The 16,929-nt window shown below is 42.5% G+C and overlaps 1 protein-coding gene across 7 annotated transcripts in view; it reads left to right on the top strand.

Annotated features, from left to right (window-relative positions):
• The window catches only part of KIF1B (kinesin family member 1B), a 77,718-nt gene that overhangs the window by 24,183 nt on the left and 36,606 nt on the right, over nt 1-16,929 (top strand). For 3 of the 7 annotated variants that reach the window (XM_058818929.1, XM_058818928.1, XM_058818927.1), the window contains 9 exons: nt 204-346; nt 3,954-4,087; nt 5,113-5,192; nt 5,559-5,634; nt 8,008-8,087; nt 9,469-9,575; nt 10,009-10,092; nt 10,254-10,434; nt 10,808-10,880. In XM_058818929.1, the coding sequence (XP_058674912.1) occupies nt 204-346; nt 3,954-4,087; nt 5,113-5,192; nt 5,559-5,634; nt 8,008-8,087; nt 9,469-9,575; nt 10,009-10,092; nt 10,254-10,434; nt 10,808-10,880 (958 nt within the window). Of the gene's footprint in view, nt 1-203; nt 347-1,477; nt 1,520-3,875; nt 4,088-5,112; nt 5,193-5,558; nt 5,635-8,007; nt 8,088-9,468; nt 9,576-10,008; nt 10,093-10,253; nt 10,435-10,807; nt 10,881-14,842; nt 16,322-16,929 lie in introns of those variants that run through there. The other 4 variants (XM_058818925.1, XM_058818924.1, XM_058818926.1 and 1 more) reach the window with 3 other exon arrangements.

The following is a 16,929-nucleotide window of genomic DNA, read 5'->3' as shown; positions in this document are numbered from 1 at the left end:
AGCTGAGCTTATCTGTGGGGAAGAGGACTCTACTGGCAAGAACTCAATTACCCTACAGAGGAGGCAGGGATTTATTGCCTCCTCTGCTGACATCCAGCTGCAAGTGAAATGTCTTCTGTGCTGCTGCATTCCCATGTTACATAAAAGTTATATGTAATCAGTTCCATGTTTGTGTAAGGTTTCATTGTTCTGTGTGCTTGCAGATATGCCGATCGTGCAAAGCAGATTAAATGCAATGCTGTTATCAACGAGGATCCCAACGCCAAGCTGGTGCGGGAGCTGAAGGAGGAGGTGACAAGGCTCAAGGATCTCCTGCGTGCTCAAGGCCTGGGAGATATTATTGACAGTAAGTGGATTAAACACACCTCACTGTCCTGGGCTTGGCCTCTAGCAGAGGAGGGAGACCTGAGCCAGTGAGACAAAAGGATTTAAAACACAGACTTTAAATATAGGTACTGATATTTAAGTTTTGAACATGATTTATAAATGGCAGCCCTTTCTGTCTTCAAATGACCATCTTAGGTTTGTGTGTGGAATTCACAAGCCACCTTCAAACTCAAGGAAAAATACGGAGTTTGAATTTTCCTACTACTGTAGACATGCTTTTGTGTAATAGAACTTGCACATTCAGGAGTTGCTCTGCTGAGTTACCGAGACTGTGTGGCTGCCAATAAAAGAGCTGAGACACAGAAACTTAGTTTCATACTGAGGAAAAAAGGCATCTTTCCTTCCTCCTCAGAGGGTCAAGGTTATTAGTTGATACCTGGCTTCAATGCCATCCTCACTCACAAAAGAAAACAATGGCTAATGTTAGACAGTGCCCTGAGTGACAAATCATTTGTCATCTTGAAGTAACTATGCAACAGCTGCTTGTGAATAACTAATGAATCCTTTTGGGAGATTTTGAGTTAGGTTGGCAGAGCTGTGTTGTACTGATTTGCTTTGCCAGCAACCTTTTAAAGCACTAGAACACACTTGTGCCCAATTTCCTTGTCCTCATTCCAAACAAGATAAATGAACTGAAATTTTAGCTGCTACATTCTTCTATAATATGAACAGTGATTTAATTCCTAGTGAAGGAAATGCCCATAAAAGCACAGAATGCATTCCAGTGGTTTAAAAGCTTCTTTGACTAAAAAAATAATAGTGTTACTCCAGTTTCTGATTTTTCAGACCTTTTTGTTGGTGAAGCAGAAGTCCTGACTAAGTCACAGACTACTAAAGATATGCAACATGTATCTACCTCTGTTTGCTTGTTTTCAAGAGAATGCGGCCAGAAGACAATGAAATACGAGTGTTTTTCATGCTTGTTAGAGTCTGTGGGTTTTGGTTATTAATCCAAACTGAAAAAAAACAATGTTACTGAGAACTGTGTTTTGTTTCTTTAAACATCAAGTAGTATTCTCTTCCCTTCCTATGGCACTAGTGAACCTTCAGTTTTGATCCTTCTTGTATTTTCCCTCCTGCTTCCTTTCAGTTGATCCAATGGGAGATGAATACTCTGGAAGTGGAGTCAAATGTGTGTATTGTGTGGTTCTCTTTTTAACCTGCTTTCTCTGGGTCAGCTTTTAACAGAGCTTTGCATGCCAGCATTTCTCATAGGGAAATCCCAGACAGAACACTCACTGGAATGCAGTGCAGGTTCATGAAAACCAGCCTCACCAACACTTCTTAGACTGAGTCCACAACAAAAAAAAAAAGCAGAGTTTAAAATGCAACATATGTTCATTGTTACTTTCTGGCAGAATACAGAAGGGAGAGTGGTAGTTCTCCAGTATGTTCTCATGACAGCGCACAGTTTAGATTTGAACCAGAAAATCTTTCTCTCAAATCTTTCCCCAGTTACTCAGTTCCTGCTCACGTGGCTTCCTGGCATTTTAGCAGCTCTTTTCCACTTTGAAGTATTTGCTTTAAATGTTTCAGTTGATGAACTCAAGATGAAGTATTACCAGTTCCTCCTGGACACTGCAATGTATTTTGTATAATCCTTAAAAAAAAAAAAAAAAAGAAAGAAGCCAGACATCTTATGCTGATGAAGGTCTCTTTTTTTGAGGTTAAATATAGTTGGTTGCAGGTGATTAACTTAACAGGGCCAAAACAAGTCGGCAAGGAGCGTTTTATTTCCCTTGGTGTTTGCTACTAAGGAAGGGGAATATATGTAGTCTATTGCAAGGGAAATGTACTCCGTGTAAGTTTTGGGTTGGTAGGCTTTTTAAACTCTTTCAGTCAGTCTTTTTGACCCTCACTCAATATCAGCTGAAAGAGATCTGTCTGAAATTTCCTGAAGTTGAAGCTACTGGTGGTGTAAAGACTCATGCTGGCCTGTGTGACGTTCTGATGCTGCTGGCAGCGAGTGCACGTCGCGGTGTGAGAGCTGCGGCTGCAGGAGCAGCGTGCATGGGCCTGAGGGTTCTGCTTCTCACAGCCACTGTGGAGCTGCTGCAAGTGCCACTTCCTTTCTCTTCAGGAGTGCATGGCCTTTTGAGACTTCATCCCTGCTCTGTCATGCCTGCTTTCCTCATCCTGGCAGCATTCCCTTCCCTTAACCTGCTTCTCTGCTGTGAAACTCCCAGCCCTGCCTCCTGTATTTGCAGATGGTGGTTTTCAAACTGACTTGGGGCAGTCATCAGTTCCAGGAGGCTGAAACAGCAGGTTGAGCGTGGAGTGAGCTAGGGCATAAGGCTGCCAATGGCAGGATTGTTCAGGGGAAGAGTACAGGAGATGTAGGAGGACAGGGAAATTTATGCAATGTCTAGGGGAGCAGCTCACTTTGTAAGTGTGATGCCCCTGTTTATAACATGCAGGGTCTGATTTGATCTGTTTCTGTCCTGAAGTGACTTATTTTAAAGGATTTTCTTTGAAATTTAATTTTAAAATATTAAAACTGAGCTATTCAGTTATCTGATAGTTTCATGTTAGAAGATTTTTCTTTTGGTGTGTGATTATTCTGACGATATGGCTTACAGATATATCCAAGAAGACAAGTTAAATTTATATTAATTTCCCTTGTATATTTGTTCTTAAATCATTCAGGCAGCTTTTCTTATTCTCTGGCTTTCAAGGCAGCATTTTCAGGCCTGCAGGTTTTCAGACTACAAAAGCCACCTTGTTAAATTGTGGAGGTTTTTAAAAGACCTTTCTTATTTAAACTAACAGCCAAAAAGCTTTTGAAGCACCTTCTGAAGTGTAAGACCCTTATCAGATATTTTGCTGGTCATATATGTTAGATTTCAGATGAAGAAGGTCAAGAAGCACCATCATGATGTTGTGAGCTTATGTTCTCGTGTCCCTGGTGCACTGACAGGTGATTCATTCTCTGGTGAGGATTTAAGGAGAGGAGGTTCATTGTCCGTGTGGTCTGGGTGCTTCAGCAGCAGAACCACTGCTGTGATAAAGATTTACTTAATCATCATTTCACATTAAAGGACTCTGGAAGAGAATGTTTTCCTGAGCTTAGGGGTTGGTGTCTCAGACTTCAGCCCAAAATGGCACTAATCTCATGAGGATCTCAATTTGGTCCTGCTCTGAGCTTCAGGGTGCTCAGGTTAATTAGTGTTCAGTGAGGAGTAGGATGGCTGCTTTTGGCCAAGGTGTAATTTATTTTTTCAATCTTTTTTGTTTAGAAAGTTTTATGATGCAGTCTTTCCTAGTGAACCTCAGGGTCTGAGTTGAGTTATTATGTTATTGTTGCTAGTGTTAAAAGATTTGTTTCAGAACTGCCATCTAAAAATTACAAAACTTGCCTTGTTGCTGCTTAAATGCTTTCCTCTTACACTGGTATTTCCTTCCTTCCTTTCTTCCCTTTTTCCTCTTCCTTCCCCCTTCCTGTTTTCCCATCTTCCTGCCTTCCCTCTGTCTGTGTGTCTCTCTCTCAGATCTGAAAGATTTTCAGAACAATAAGCATAGATACTTGCTAGCCTCCGAGAATCAACGCCCTGGCAATTTTTCCACAGCCTCCATGGGGTCCCTCACTGCATCTCCATCCTCCTGCTCTCTCAGTAGTCAGGTGGGCTTAACATCTGTGTCCAGTATACAGGAAAGAATCATGTCAACGCCAGGAGGAGAAGAGGCCATTGAACGTTTGAAGGTGGGTATTAAGGAGGCTAAAGAATCATGGACCTGGCAGGACTAATTTCACAAATGTCTCCTGTGTCTGTAGAAATTGGGTGAAACCCACTGGCACCTTAAAGAGGGCACTTAAATGCAGTGGGCTAGAAACTGGGTTCATGCACAACCTTTCTTGTTAAGATTATTTAGGTTTAATTGTAGCCTGGAGCTACAATTAAATTATAAATTAAATTCTTGATTCTTATTTACGGGTCATCTGATGCACTTATAGTTATGGAAAATTTGATCATAAGTGTAGACTTGGAGGCCTGGTCAGCACTAGTGTGAGCCAAGTCTGACTTGCAAATGCACTCAGCTGTCAGAAAACCAAATTACCCCAAAGTTGAAAAAAAGGAAGAAGAATAATCCTGCCACTGTTGTCTTCGCCCAGCCCCCACAGATTAAAATGTGAAGCACAGAATAGCATGTTTGGGCCAGACAAAGGCAGCCTTGTCCCAGTGCTGCACAGAATTAAACCACAGCAAAGTGCATCACAGTGAAGCATTTCTTGATTTTTATGAAAGCCCCCCCAATGTCCATGGGTGGAGGAGTGGGGAGAGTTGGCTGTGTTGAGTCTCTGCAACATTGTCATGTTTGCCCATCAGACAGTGCCACAGGGCTGAGCACACTCTGCATTTCCCTTTCCTATTGGAAACCCTCCGTTGCCATGGCAGTAACAGTGTGGTCTCTGCATTTCCTTGGCATTCAGTTACTGAATCATGTCTGTAAATCAGATTTTTTTTTAAAAAAAGGGAAATGAGTTTAGGTGGTTCAAAATAAAGTGACTGTGGTTAGATATGAAGTCATCTTTTCTCCTCAGCTTGCCTTCAGGACTTCCTACCCTTTTAAAAATTAAGGGAAATAAGTAAGAGTTTTAAGGTGCTAAGAATGCTTATTATATGTGAAATTAATTTGAGGCCTAAACAGAGCACAGACTTCAATTGCTTTGTGTATGTGAAGAACTTTGGAAAGAATTGTAAAACATCTTTTGGTATTTTCACACAGGAGTCTGAGAAGATCATTGCAGAGCTGAATGAAACATGGGAAGAGAAACTGAGGAAAACAGAGGCCATTAGGATGGAAAGGTCAGGAATGGAAAGTGCTGTAGTATGGATGGTCTCTGGAAAGTGGAAAATGGAGAAGGTTACTCTGTTCCAAAGCAGTGGAGAACGGTGTCAGGGATGGTTCTGCTGACCCTTGTGTTAGATGTAGAACAGCAGGGCAGTGCTGGGAGAAGTCCTGCTCTTTCCTGGGTTTGTCACAGTTAAAGTTGCTGTTCCTTAGGCCACTCTTGGACTAAAAGTTTGCCAACTTGCCCTGGTGTGCTCTGAGGTGGTTACAGTCCTGGGTAGGCTGGTTCAAAGTCTGATCCAGTAATTACCTGGCTTTCATTAGACCTTAGTTGTCTCAGAAGCCTAAAATGGGGGCAATATCCTGTTTTTCTCCATCAGGGAGGCATTGTTGGCAGAAATGGGCGTTGCCATTCGGGAAGATGGAGGAACACTTGGAGTCTTCTCACCCAAAAAGGTAAAGAAAATTGTTAACTCTTGCATGTTTCCAAAAAGCTAATTGACCTGGCAGGAGGGTGATAGGAGTTGAACTGTTTTGGATTTTCCTTTAGAAGATGCTGTGCTGCAAGGAGAAGCAGCTCCTTTTCTATCTTGATTCAGTAGCAAATCAGAAGGTGCTGTGTCTTAATTCTGTTGCCATTTTCTGCAGTAACTCTGTGTGACCTTTGTGTGCTCTACCTGTTCTTCTTTGACAAGATTTAAGGCTTGTTTAGGTGCTCTTCCTTGAATTTTTTGTTAATCCTTCTTCCCCTTGGAAAAAAGGATAGTGATCTAATGAACCAGTGAACACAGGGGATGCAAGGGAATATTTAATTCAATACTTGCCATTAGTTCTATTTTCTGAAATTAGAAAGAAGCAGAACTGTGCAGGAAAAGGGCATAAATCAGTGCTGTAAGTGTAAAATAATTAGGTTAGCAAAGAACCTGTCTCTGCAGGTAAAGCAGAATTATAAAAGAAGTACAAGGAAAAAACCTACTTTGAACAAGCAGCATGGGTAATATTTTAGTGTGCAAGTGTGTAGTAAACTTGATCTAGGGTTAAGCAGGGACCTATTCAGAGGCACTGCACAGAAATGCAGAACCCCAGAATTGTTTAAAATGTTTAATCTTTCACTTAGAATAGTGTTAGTCTGCAATGCCTCTGTGTTAGTGTTAGTCTACCAACTGGAGTTGGTAGAACTCTAGTTTGCTTCTAGTAGCTACTCCAGGAGTGCCCAAGGTTTGTAAAGAGGCAGATTCATTGAGTATTCTCTACATTTCTTCCTCTTATGTTATGGATCCTCATCTCCTTTTAGATTTTTCCTGAGAGGCCATCAGCTCTTTTTGATGATTCTTTTGGTGCATTTTCAGCTGATCAGGTTTGTGTATAAATGCCACCTGGATAAAGTAGATGCTTGGGTAATAGATAGTATTTATTTTTACCTATCTAGGATTTATTAGGAGAAGTGAAACTCCCAACCCAGTCCTGTCTGCTTCTGTTCCTTGTTATCCTTGCAGTTCCTTAGCTGTCCCTCTAGTAACTGTGGTTGCTGTGAAAATGTAGGAGACGAGAGCTTAGCTAGAAAATGTGAAGTGTTCTGTGTAAGGAATCTACACTTCTGAGGTACCAGTGTGTATCTCATCATACACAAAGAGTGAACAGCTGGGTGTGCCAGCATCATCTCTCAAGCTGGGGAGCTTTATTTCTTACAAACTATTCAAGTGGTGCAAGTTGTAGTGGTGTTACAGCAGATCACTGTGTCTGGGATTTGCTTTCTCTCCATTTTTCTCTTGATTGAAGAGCTTTAAAGAGCTCCAAGTGCTGATTTGTGCAGTGAACAGCAATGGCAGCGTGGAACATCAGCAGCAGCTTTGGGTCACCCCTGGATTTTTAGGGGTGAAAAAGCTGTATTTTTTCCTCCTCCTTTCTGTCCTTATAATTAAATCTTCCATTGGGCAATTGACAATCAGAGACCTTAATTCAAAAACAAATTCATCATGACTATATAGTAATTTTTGAGCTTCTGTAAATGTCATGCTGGTAAAAGCTCTCATAAGTAAACTTTTTTGCATTTAAGATAAGTTGATGGAAATAGTGTTAATAAGGAATCTGAGCCAAATTTATTCATTCTTCCTAAATTTGTTCAGTTTGAGGGTAACAAAGGGACAAGTGGCTTATTAACAGTTTTGTTTCTCTTTTATCGTCCTTCTGCTTTACTTATGTTTAACCATTTTTGCCTTTTCTTTTGTGCTTGTGCTTACTGGCATCTCACTGGCTAGATTTTCACACCAAGGCCTTGTGACTTGTTTGCTGATTCCAATGGGGTTTTTTCACCAAAGAAGGTTGGTTTAGTAACTGTAGTGGATTTAAATTTAGAAGAAGTTTAGATGAAGAGTTTCTTAGCTGTTGGTATCAGAGAATACTGGTAGTTTTAGATTTTGTTTTGATTTTAACAGACTTTGCCAAATAAGCACCCGACCTGTGCCCAAGGAAAGTCAAACTTGATTCCATATCAGTTTCACAATTTCACTGAAGCAACATTTTCTGCTCTTGGACTTCCCTTATCAAAGTTTACAGAGACTTTATAAGGACTTCTTGTTCTCCAGCTGAAGCCTTTCTTCCTTCCATGGACTGATATTTTGGATAACTAAGCAATCTGAGCTGTATTTCACTGGTACTTTGTGATGCTTTGCAATACTTTAGGAGGTTGTGTTTGAAAAAATCCATTCTGGAATAATCTCGATACACGTGGCAAAACTGCTGGATTAAAGCACACCCTCCACAGCTGCAGCAAGGAGCCTGAAAGCAGAACCTCAGTTCTTAATTAACTTTTTCTTTTTGTTCTTTCAGACTCCTCATCTTGTAAACCTTAATGAAGATCCACTCATGTCTGAATGTCTGCTGTACTACATCAAAGATGGCATTACAAGGTAAGGGTTGGTGCTGACACACTCTGGAGTTGCCTTCTCTGCTTGCTTAAATCCCCAAGCTGGAGACACCATGAGTTTAAATAATACTGGTGCCTTGAGCTGTGCAAGTTGCAGGTACAAATGAAATATGAGAGTGCTGTAGGTGGAAAAAAGTGCAGAAATGCAATTTCTTTTAATTTGACTTGGTGTTTAAAGTAAAAACACCAACTAACAAAAAGTTACATGTGCAGTCACTCAGCTTTAAGAAATTGTTATTACACCTGGGCAGTAAAAGAAAGCATGACATCCCCTCTTAAGTTTGTAGTAAAACTTACTGGAAGTGCATGAGAGATTTTGATGGGTGCAGGATTGAAAACCATAGCAATGAAATATGGCTGAATATTAGCTTTATTGTTTAAATAAGTTGTTATGCATGCCAGTACACATTTTATGGGTTCTGCATTCACAGATATGAGATAAAATTGAATTGCCAGACTTCAGATTAAAAATTGATTTTATTCCAAAATTTATTTTCAAAACAGCTGGAAGGAGAGAGGTGATCTTTATTTTTTGGTTTTTTTTGAGCACCAAGCTGTGTTTGGTTGCTTAATTTGTATATTCCTGGGGAACAAATGGAAGAGAATGCACTGACAGGGGCTGGCATATGGTGCTACTCTAAGGTGCATTAAGCCCACTGAAAGGAGTATCAAAGTGTAGAGAATTCAGCAGAGAATGATGACTAGAATAGCCTGGGGCTTAAGAAGTCATTATAAGTATTGAGCCTAGCTCATTGGCATCAGAAATGTGTAAATTAATAAGTAGAGCAAGTTATAAACATTAGGATTGGAAATAAAGTTGTCTGTACATAGAATTGCTCAAACACTTGGGTTTGAAATGGACATATATCTTCGTGCTCCAGGGGTACAGCCAGCCTCTCTGTCTAGATGCTGGATGAAACTTCTTGTGGCATCAAATTATTCAGCAGGAGCCTCCTGGGCCATGTGTGCTCCTTTGTTCAAGTGCAGAAGGCGATTAGTGGGAGGGATGATCCCTGTCTGCCTGAAACACACCACTGGAAGTTCTTGTTGGGCTCCCCCCACCTTGCATCCCTTTCTAAAAGGGAAGGGTTTCACAAGGGGGAAGGAATTGCATTCAACCCAGGGGTATTTAACAGTTCTCCAAGTGACATTAAAGGGAAGAGAAAACTTTTCTTTTGCAAAGCTGTCACCCTCCAGTTCCTGGCAGAGCAGGTTCTCTGCAGTGCAGAATTCAGCGCTGGTCCAAACCTTTACATTTGAAGGGCAATCTTAACAGTTCAGATTTGCCTGGTGTTTGTGGGCAGAGTGTGGGCAGAGCTGCAGCAGGTGTCTGGTTTGCTGTTGACCCCTCTCTGTTGCTGCAGGGTGGGCCAGGCTGACGCAGAGCGGCGCCAGGACATTGTGCTGAGCGGGGCTCACATCAAGGAGGAGCACTGCGTGTTCCGCAGCGAGAGGAACAACAACGGCGAAGGTAAAGGTGTGAAGGTCTGCTTCTCCTGCAGCTTTCACTGCCATGGCTGCCCAGGGAATCCCCTGCTCTGCAAGTTTGCTGACCTCAAGAAAAGGATCAGTTTTGACTTGATTTGTTGAGTGTTAGGGAAAGAAAATAAAATTCGTTTAGGTGATAATTGCTTCAGATTGTAGGCTGCAGCCAGTATAACAGTTAAATTCTGACCTGGTTAACTATAAACATGAAAACAGTAGTTTCCAGCTGCAGTAGGTTAAGAAGTCAGTACTATTGATTTCCTCTTGGGTCTTTATTTTTAAGTAGCATGACATCCAGGGGTGATTGACTTTGGTGTTAGTATGAACATGGGCAGCAAATGAGAGGCCTCTGGGGCTTGCACACTTCTGTTCCTCTACAGGACTCTCTAAAGTCTCACCCATCAATGTTTTCTTTGTAGTTATTGTTACTTTGGAGCCTTGTGAACGATCAGAAACCTACGTGAATGGCAAGAGGGTTGTGCAGCCTGTGCAGTTGCGCTCAGGTGAGAAATGTTACCACCGATTTTTTTTAGACTCTGTGTATGTGACATTGACATCATACACGGGGAATTAGGTGCTGTTCAGGGGCAGTGTCACCTTTATCTTTTAAATAGAACTTGGTACCATTCTTCTGTCAGCTGCAGTTTTCTGTTCCTATTTCTAGGAAATCGTATCATCATGGGTAAAAATCATGTCTTCAGATTCAACCACCCAGAGCAAGCACGAGCAGAAAGAGAGAAAACACCATCAGCTGAGACTCCCTCAGAGCCAGTTGACTGGACATTTGCTCAGAGGGAGCTTCTGGAGAAGCAGGGCATTGACATGAAGCAAGAGATGGAGAAAAGGTAATAAAATAACTTAAAATTTTGACCTGAAAGAAGGAAGAGTCAGCAGTAGGTTACTGGGGTCACAGCATCTGTGCTACCTCTTGTGGAAGTTCAGAAAGCTTCCTCTTACTTTACTGTAGTGTTTCAGTGCTCCATCTCCTTTGAAAATCACAGATAAGCAAAGGCCACTAACGCTGCAGAGCTTTTGGTAAGGGCTGAAAAGCAGCTTGCAGGGTTTCACTTCAGAAACCCTGAGTAGCCAGAGAACAGTTCCTTTTAAGGACAATGCCTTTTACTCCTGTAACTGTAATTCAGGAGATTGTGCATGTAGAGTAACACCAACAGGAAACTAATGACCTCTGACTACTTCTGTTCTTCTGTTCATCTTCAGATTACAAGAAATGGAGATCTTATATAAGAAAGAGAAGGAGGAAGCTGATCTCTTGTTGGAGCAGCAAAGACTGGTATGTGTCCTTACTCCTGATTAACTATGCCTTTGGCAAACAGTAATTCCTGTCCTTGCTTATCTGAAAGTTTAGGAAACCTGCTTGGGTTGTCTGCACAATGCAGTTCTCCCTTTGCTTTCAAATTCTTTGTGTCTACAGTGAATTATTAGCAGTGTGAGTGAGCTCCTTCAGGTTAATTCGGAGATTGTGATTGACAGTAAAGAGGCTTTAATCAATTCTTGTTGGGATAGATTGCATTTCTTGCAAGTTAACCTGAAAGAAGGGCATTTTTGTGCTCTGTGTTTTTTGGAGTTCCTTTTCAGGAGTCTAAACAGCTACTCCTTGGGATGTTTGCCTTTATTTTTGTCTTGGATCACCAGAACATACTAATTTTGTGCTGCCAAAGAGATTTCTAGAACATTGATACACTAGGTTTAGTTTTTGAATGATGTCTGAAAATGTTGCTGCATTGTGCATGTTTTAACCCTTCTCCCTCCCCTGCATGGAGTTCCTTGTGAGGGTCTTGGTGGTACACAAGCCAGTGGTGGGGATCTGAGTAGGGAGCAGTGTGTTAACTCATTCAGAGCACTGGGAATTCCAGCTCTCCACGTATCTGTCAAATAGGAAGTCTGATAAATTAAGTCTGATATAGGAAGACTTCAGTCTTCTCACAACAAATACCTCCGAAGTGCAGTACAAATAGAAATCCATGCAGTCTTCAAGCACCCTGTGAATTTGGAAAACAAGACCAAACCCAGGAATGAAGTCTAGATTTCCCTAAGAAACCTGAGTCTCCTGATTCTGCTTTAGCTGGTTGTCTTTAGCCAGAACACAAATGTAGTTGTGTCAGAATTCTGATCAAAATTACAAACTCATGATTCATGTCTGCAGTATGAGATGGAGAATGTGGGTTAAATGCATGCTGGGCTTTGCACTGTAAAGTTCTTGCCCTTCTCCCCAAGCCAGAATGGAGCAAAGTACTGTGGCTTCCATAGGAAGAAGCTACATTTCTTTTTTTAAATTCCTATTACACACTTAGAGACTTCTGCATCTCTAATTATTTCATCACAAGGGGCTAATTTCTTGGATGGGGTGGCTGTAGACTTTGACCAAGGCAACTGTTAGTTCAGAAAAAAAGCTTAAATGTGACTAATGTCATATTTTATCTCTGGAATTTTATAGTTAAAATTTGGGTAGCAAAAAAAAAAAATACAGTAAAGATGTGAAAATAAAAATAGTTTGAGTATTGAGTAACTTTTGGCAATGTGTCAAATGAGATGCAAGTAATGGAATTCCCTCCCCTAAATTTTAGCTGACTGGCACAAGCTAAGCTATTGTATGAATTAAAGATGTGAATTTGGCTGTCTGGGAAGTTCATTCCAATAAGGCTGCATTTATAAAGTGTTGTGAAGGGAATTTATTTCCCCAAATACTTCAGATTAAGGGAAAATTCTTTAGAGAGTGGAGTGGTTAATATAATAAAGATGCTGGTTTCTCCAAGTTTGTTCTGTTCTTGCTGGTTTTGGTTAGTGGACACAGGTGGAATGCTACCCTACATCCCTCAGCAGCTCCTGAAGGACACCTGTCCTAGTTGTAAGGGATCATATCAGATGTGATCCTTGGGCAGGGAGCAGTGCCCTGCTTATCACAGTGCTCCAGAGGAATATTTCAGGTGACAGCAGAGCTTGCTGACACAGCTCATGATTTCTGTGTGGCTGTGTGCAGAGCCTGGGGTGGACAGGATTAGTGCATCCATGCAGCTGTGGCTGAATCATGAGTGGGAAATCTGGGAGTGCATTTCAGCTTGTGTACCTTGAAATACGTGTTTACATGGCTGCCATAGCCAGCTGCAGTATCAGGTTCTCTTACTTACAGCTGTGTAAGACTGATATTGGGATATAAATATTCTTGGTCTAAACTGGAGTATAATCTCAGATGTAAGAAGCTAGTTAATCCTGTTTACCAGATTGTTTTATATTTATGCTGAGATTCCAACCAGACTGGATGTTTATTTGTTAGATGTGCTGTACAAAAAAATAAACAATAGCTCTTGTCCCTCAAAATTGCCAACTAAAATACCTTTGCCTTGCTAGTATTACTAGGGAATAGAAGTAGTTGTTCTCCATTTTACAAATTGATTGTGAAAATGTGTGTAATAGAGCTAAATAGAGGTCACAGTGCCTCTGCAGTGGCCAGTTGATATTGGAATTTTGATCATAGCTGCACTAATTGGTCTGGGTGACCTCTGAGTGCACAGGGCCATGACTCAGTGTCTCTTCATCATCTTTTGGTACGAAGACATGCTTTACCCATAAGTAGTCCTATGGTAGTTTTGTAACTATCAGAGTCCTGTGGAACTTGTGACTTAATGTTGGAGTAGTTCATGTTTTGCCTTCCTGGTTGTATCCCTGAGTGGCCCAGCTACACTGGGGCTTCCTCCAGGGAACCCTTGGTTTCCACTGCAGTGTGCAGTCTGCTAGATGCTGTTTCCTTAGGCCACAACTTTTGTCAGCTGTAAACTCACAAAGAGTTTCTAAACCAGTGTTTTGCTTACATTTTGACCTAAACTAGAAGTTGGTTCTCTAGTATTGTTCTTAAAACTACATTAAGTCACAAGAAGCTCAATAATGTGAATCTGGTGCTGGCTCAATGACCTGGGTTTCCTTTGGTTTTAGAGTAAGTGGCTGTTACTGTTCCTGGTTTCTCATCTGGTACAAATCTCCATGTGGAAAACAGGGATGTTAGTTAGAGCTGCATTAGACACTGAGAGCTGTGTTGAAGGTGTTTGGATCACAGTAATACACAGGATTTCTTGCTTCTTAAAGAGATGTCTTAATCGGCCTTTAAAGAAAAGTGCTCTATTTTAATTCCTGGTTGCAGTAAGCAATGATGGATATCCTTAACTGGGGGTGGCAGTTTATCTGAACAGACATTCCTAGCATGTGGAAACCCGAGGCACTGCTCATTAAAAATCACTTAGCAAAAGGTGGAAAACTTGTAATGAAGAAGCAAAGCGCATAATGGTTAGCAAGTGTGTGGAAGCTCCAGGCTCTAGGTTTTGAAAAGAAGACAAATCAAGGATATCAAATAGAAAATTTGTATTAAAACAATTAAAACCAGAAAGTCATTACTCCGCATTCTGCTGAAACTCATTCTTCGGACAGACAAGACTGATAATGTTTTTTTTTTCTTTAAACTAAGCAACAAGGTGCCAAATGGAAAAAAAAAAGTCAAACAAACAAACCACAACCCACCTCTGAAACTCTGATTCTGGATATCCTTCTAGCTTGTAGCAAGTCTTGGAGTATGAACCACTGTCTTCGTCTGTCATAGTGGCACTTACAGTCCTTTTAACATTGAACCTTTCGGCTGCTTCTGTTTCAATTTTTCTTATCGTCTAACACTTCTCTGGCTGCTATTGTAGTGAAATGGATTCTAAACTTGAGCATCCCTGCAACCACGTGCAACGTTACTAACCAGTGTTAACCCGACTTACTCTGGCTGCTCATGACATCTTCTATGGCTGTTGTGCTCACCTTCCTGGGGAGGATTTGCTGAAAGAAGCAACAGCAGTCACCGAGGCAAATGTGTGTGGTGGGGATTTGCATGTCTTTGTAGCATGTGTGAAGTGCAGTTTACACTTGGTCCTAAGATTTAAAACCAGGAACTTGGTCTGTTTAAAGACTTTGGAAGGGTTTGGGAGGGAAGAGTTCAGATTATCAGCTATTATGAGATGACAAGACTTAAATATAATGTTAATCTTTATTTAGTGAAGAGCTCCAATTTTGACAGTCCATGACTCTTGAAGATGCATTTTAATGCCCTAACGCTCAGTCTTCAGGGACCTCCTTATCACTTGTTCTATTTTGATTTTTGATTTAGTTTTCTTTGCCTGCTACTTCTTGTTTAGCTTTTCCATTTTCTTACAATTTTAATTTTGGTTATTTTGGGGCCACTTCTTGATTTTTGTTTTTCCAAAGGATGCAGACTCTGATAGTGGGGATGATTCGGACAAGAGATCGTGTGAGGAGAGTTGGAGACTGATCACTTCCCTGAGAGAGAAGCTGCCCCCCAGCAAGCTCCAAACCATTGTAAAAAAGTGTGGCCTCCCCAGCAGTGGGAAGAAACGAGAACCTATTAAAATGTACCAGATACCCCAGCGGCGACGCCTTAGCAAAGACTCCAAATGGGTCACCATCTCAGACCTAAAGATTCAGGCTGTGAAGGAGATATGCTATGAGGTAGCGCTCAATGACTTCAGGCACAGTAGGCAGGAGATTGAGGCTCTGGCCATTGTTAAAATGAAAGAGCTTTGTGCCATGTATGGGAAAAAAGACCCAAATGAGCGCGAATCGTGGCGAGCTGTCGCTCGGGATGTCTGGGATACAGTGGGAGTTGGAGATGAAAAGATTGAAGATGTAATGGCCAACGGTAAAGGAATAACTGATGTGGATGACCTAAAGGTGCACATAGACAAATTGGAAGATATTCTGCAAGAAGTGAAGAAGCAGAACAACATGAAGGATGAAGAGATCAAAGTTCTCAGAAATAAAATGCTAAAAATGGAGAAGGTTTTACCCCTGATAGGGTCTCCAGACAAAGCTCAGTCAACTGTAGCTAATGCTAAGTCTCCAAACTCTGCCAGTGCAGCGGATGGGGATAAGAAGCCCACAGATGAGGCAAAGAGAAGCGAGAATGACGATCTTGCTAAGGAGGAGCGTGTGTCTCAGTTAATGGCAGGTGATCCAGCTTTCAGACGTGGGCGTTTACGTTGGATGAGGCAAGAGCAGATTCGGTTTAAAAATCTGCAGCAGCAGGAAATAGCTAAACAGCTTCGTCGACAGAATATGCCTCACCGGTTTATTCCACCTGAAAATCGCAAACCCCGCTTTCCTTTCAAAAGCAATCCCAAACACAGGAACTCGTGGAGTCCGGGCACCCACATCATTATCACCGAGGATGAAGTTATTGAGGTTAGAATTCCGAAAGAAGACGATAAGAACAAAGACGAAGGCAAAGAGAAAGAAAGCAAAGCCGCTTCTAAAGATCCGCAGCAGCTGTGGAATCTTTACGGGCCGCAGAGGAGCCAGGATAACATCCAGGTGAACCGGCAGCAGCTGGGCCCGCCGCCGCAGCCCGGCAGCCAGCAGCAGCCGCAGCCGCGCTGGAGGAGCAACTCCCTCAACAGCGGCTCGCACAAGGGGCTGCGGCGCCAGGCCTCGGGCTCCTCCGAGGCGCTGCACGGCGCGGAGCCGCCGCACGGCGCGGAGCCGCAGGGCTTCCAGCACAAGCGCCACCTGCACCAGCACCGCCAGCCCTACGGCGGCCCCGGGGCCGAGGGCAGCGCCCCGAAACACACGGACCGGCCCGGCCAGCACGGCCCGTTCGTGACGCCGCCGCGCATGAGGCGCCAGTTCTCGGCCCCCAACCTGAAAGCGGGCAGGGAAACCGCGGTATGAGCAGGGCCCGGGCAGGCCGGGCCCAGGGCTCGGCTCGGGCCCATGGCTCGGCTTGGGCCCATGGCTCGGCTCGGCTCGGCTCGGGCCCATGGCTCGGCTCGGGCCCAGGGCTCGGCTCGGGCCCAGGGCTCGGCTCGGGCCGGGCACAGCCCGAGAGGCCCCGCACAAGCGCCAGGCTCCGGCCCTGCGGCCCGGGCACTTTGCATGTGACTTTCCTTGCAGTTTTAACAGCATCCCTTGGAAGAATATTCTGAAAAATTCTAAGAACTTTTTTCATAGACTAGAAGACTCAGAGGGAGGGAGGTGGAGGGGAGAACTTCCCACTAGCTCATTTATCAAGTTTTTTTTTTGTGTGTGTGTGTGTCTTGAAGTATTTTTCTAATGCTGAAAATATTGTCTGGAACTTACCAAGTGCTACCTTCCTCCTGTGTTTTATGTAGACAATCAAAAGAGGAGTTTAGTTTCTAGCATTGAATGTTTCTTGTGACCTTTTTCTTAGCAATAAGGAAACTGACCATCTGTTTATAAATGAATCTGGTTCTTCAGAACAATATTTTCCACTCTTAACTCAATTTTTAATAGTAATAATAATCTATAAACCAAAAGTT

The sequence above is a fragment of the Ammospiza caudacuta genome, chromosome 22, assembly GCF_027887145.1.
Source record: "Ammospiza caudacuta isolate bAmmCau1 chromosome 22, bAmmCau1.pri, whole genome shotgun sequence".
Lineage (NCBI taxonomy): Eukaryota > Metazoa > Chordata > Aves > Passeriformes > Passerellidae > Ammospiza > Ammospiza caudacuta.
The sequence above is the reverse complement of the archived record's forward strand: the minus strand, read 5'-3'. Positions and strand labels throughout refer to the sequence as shown.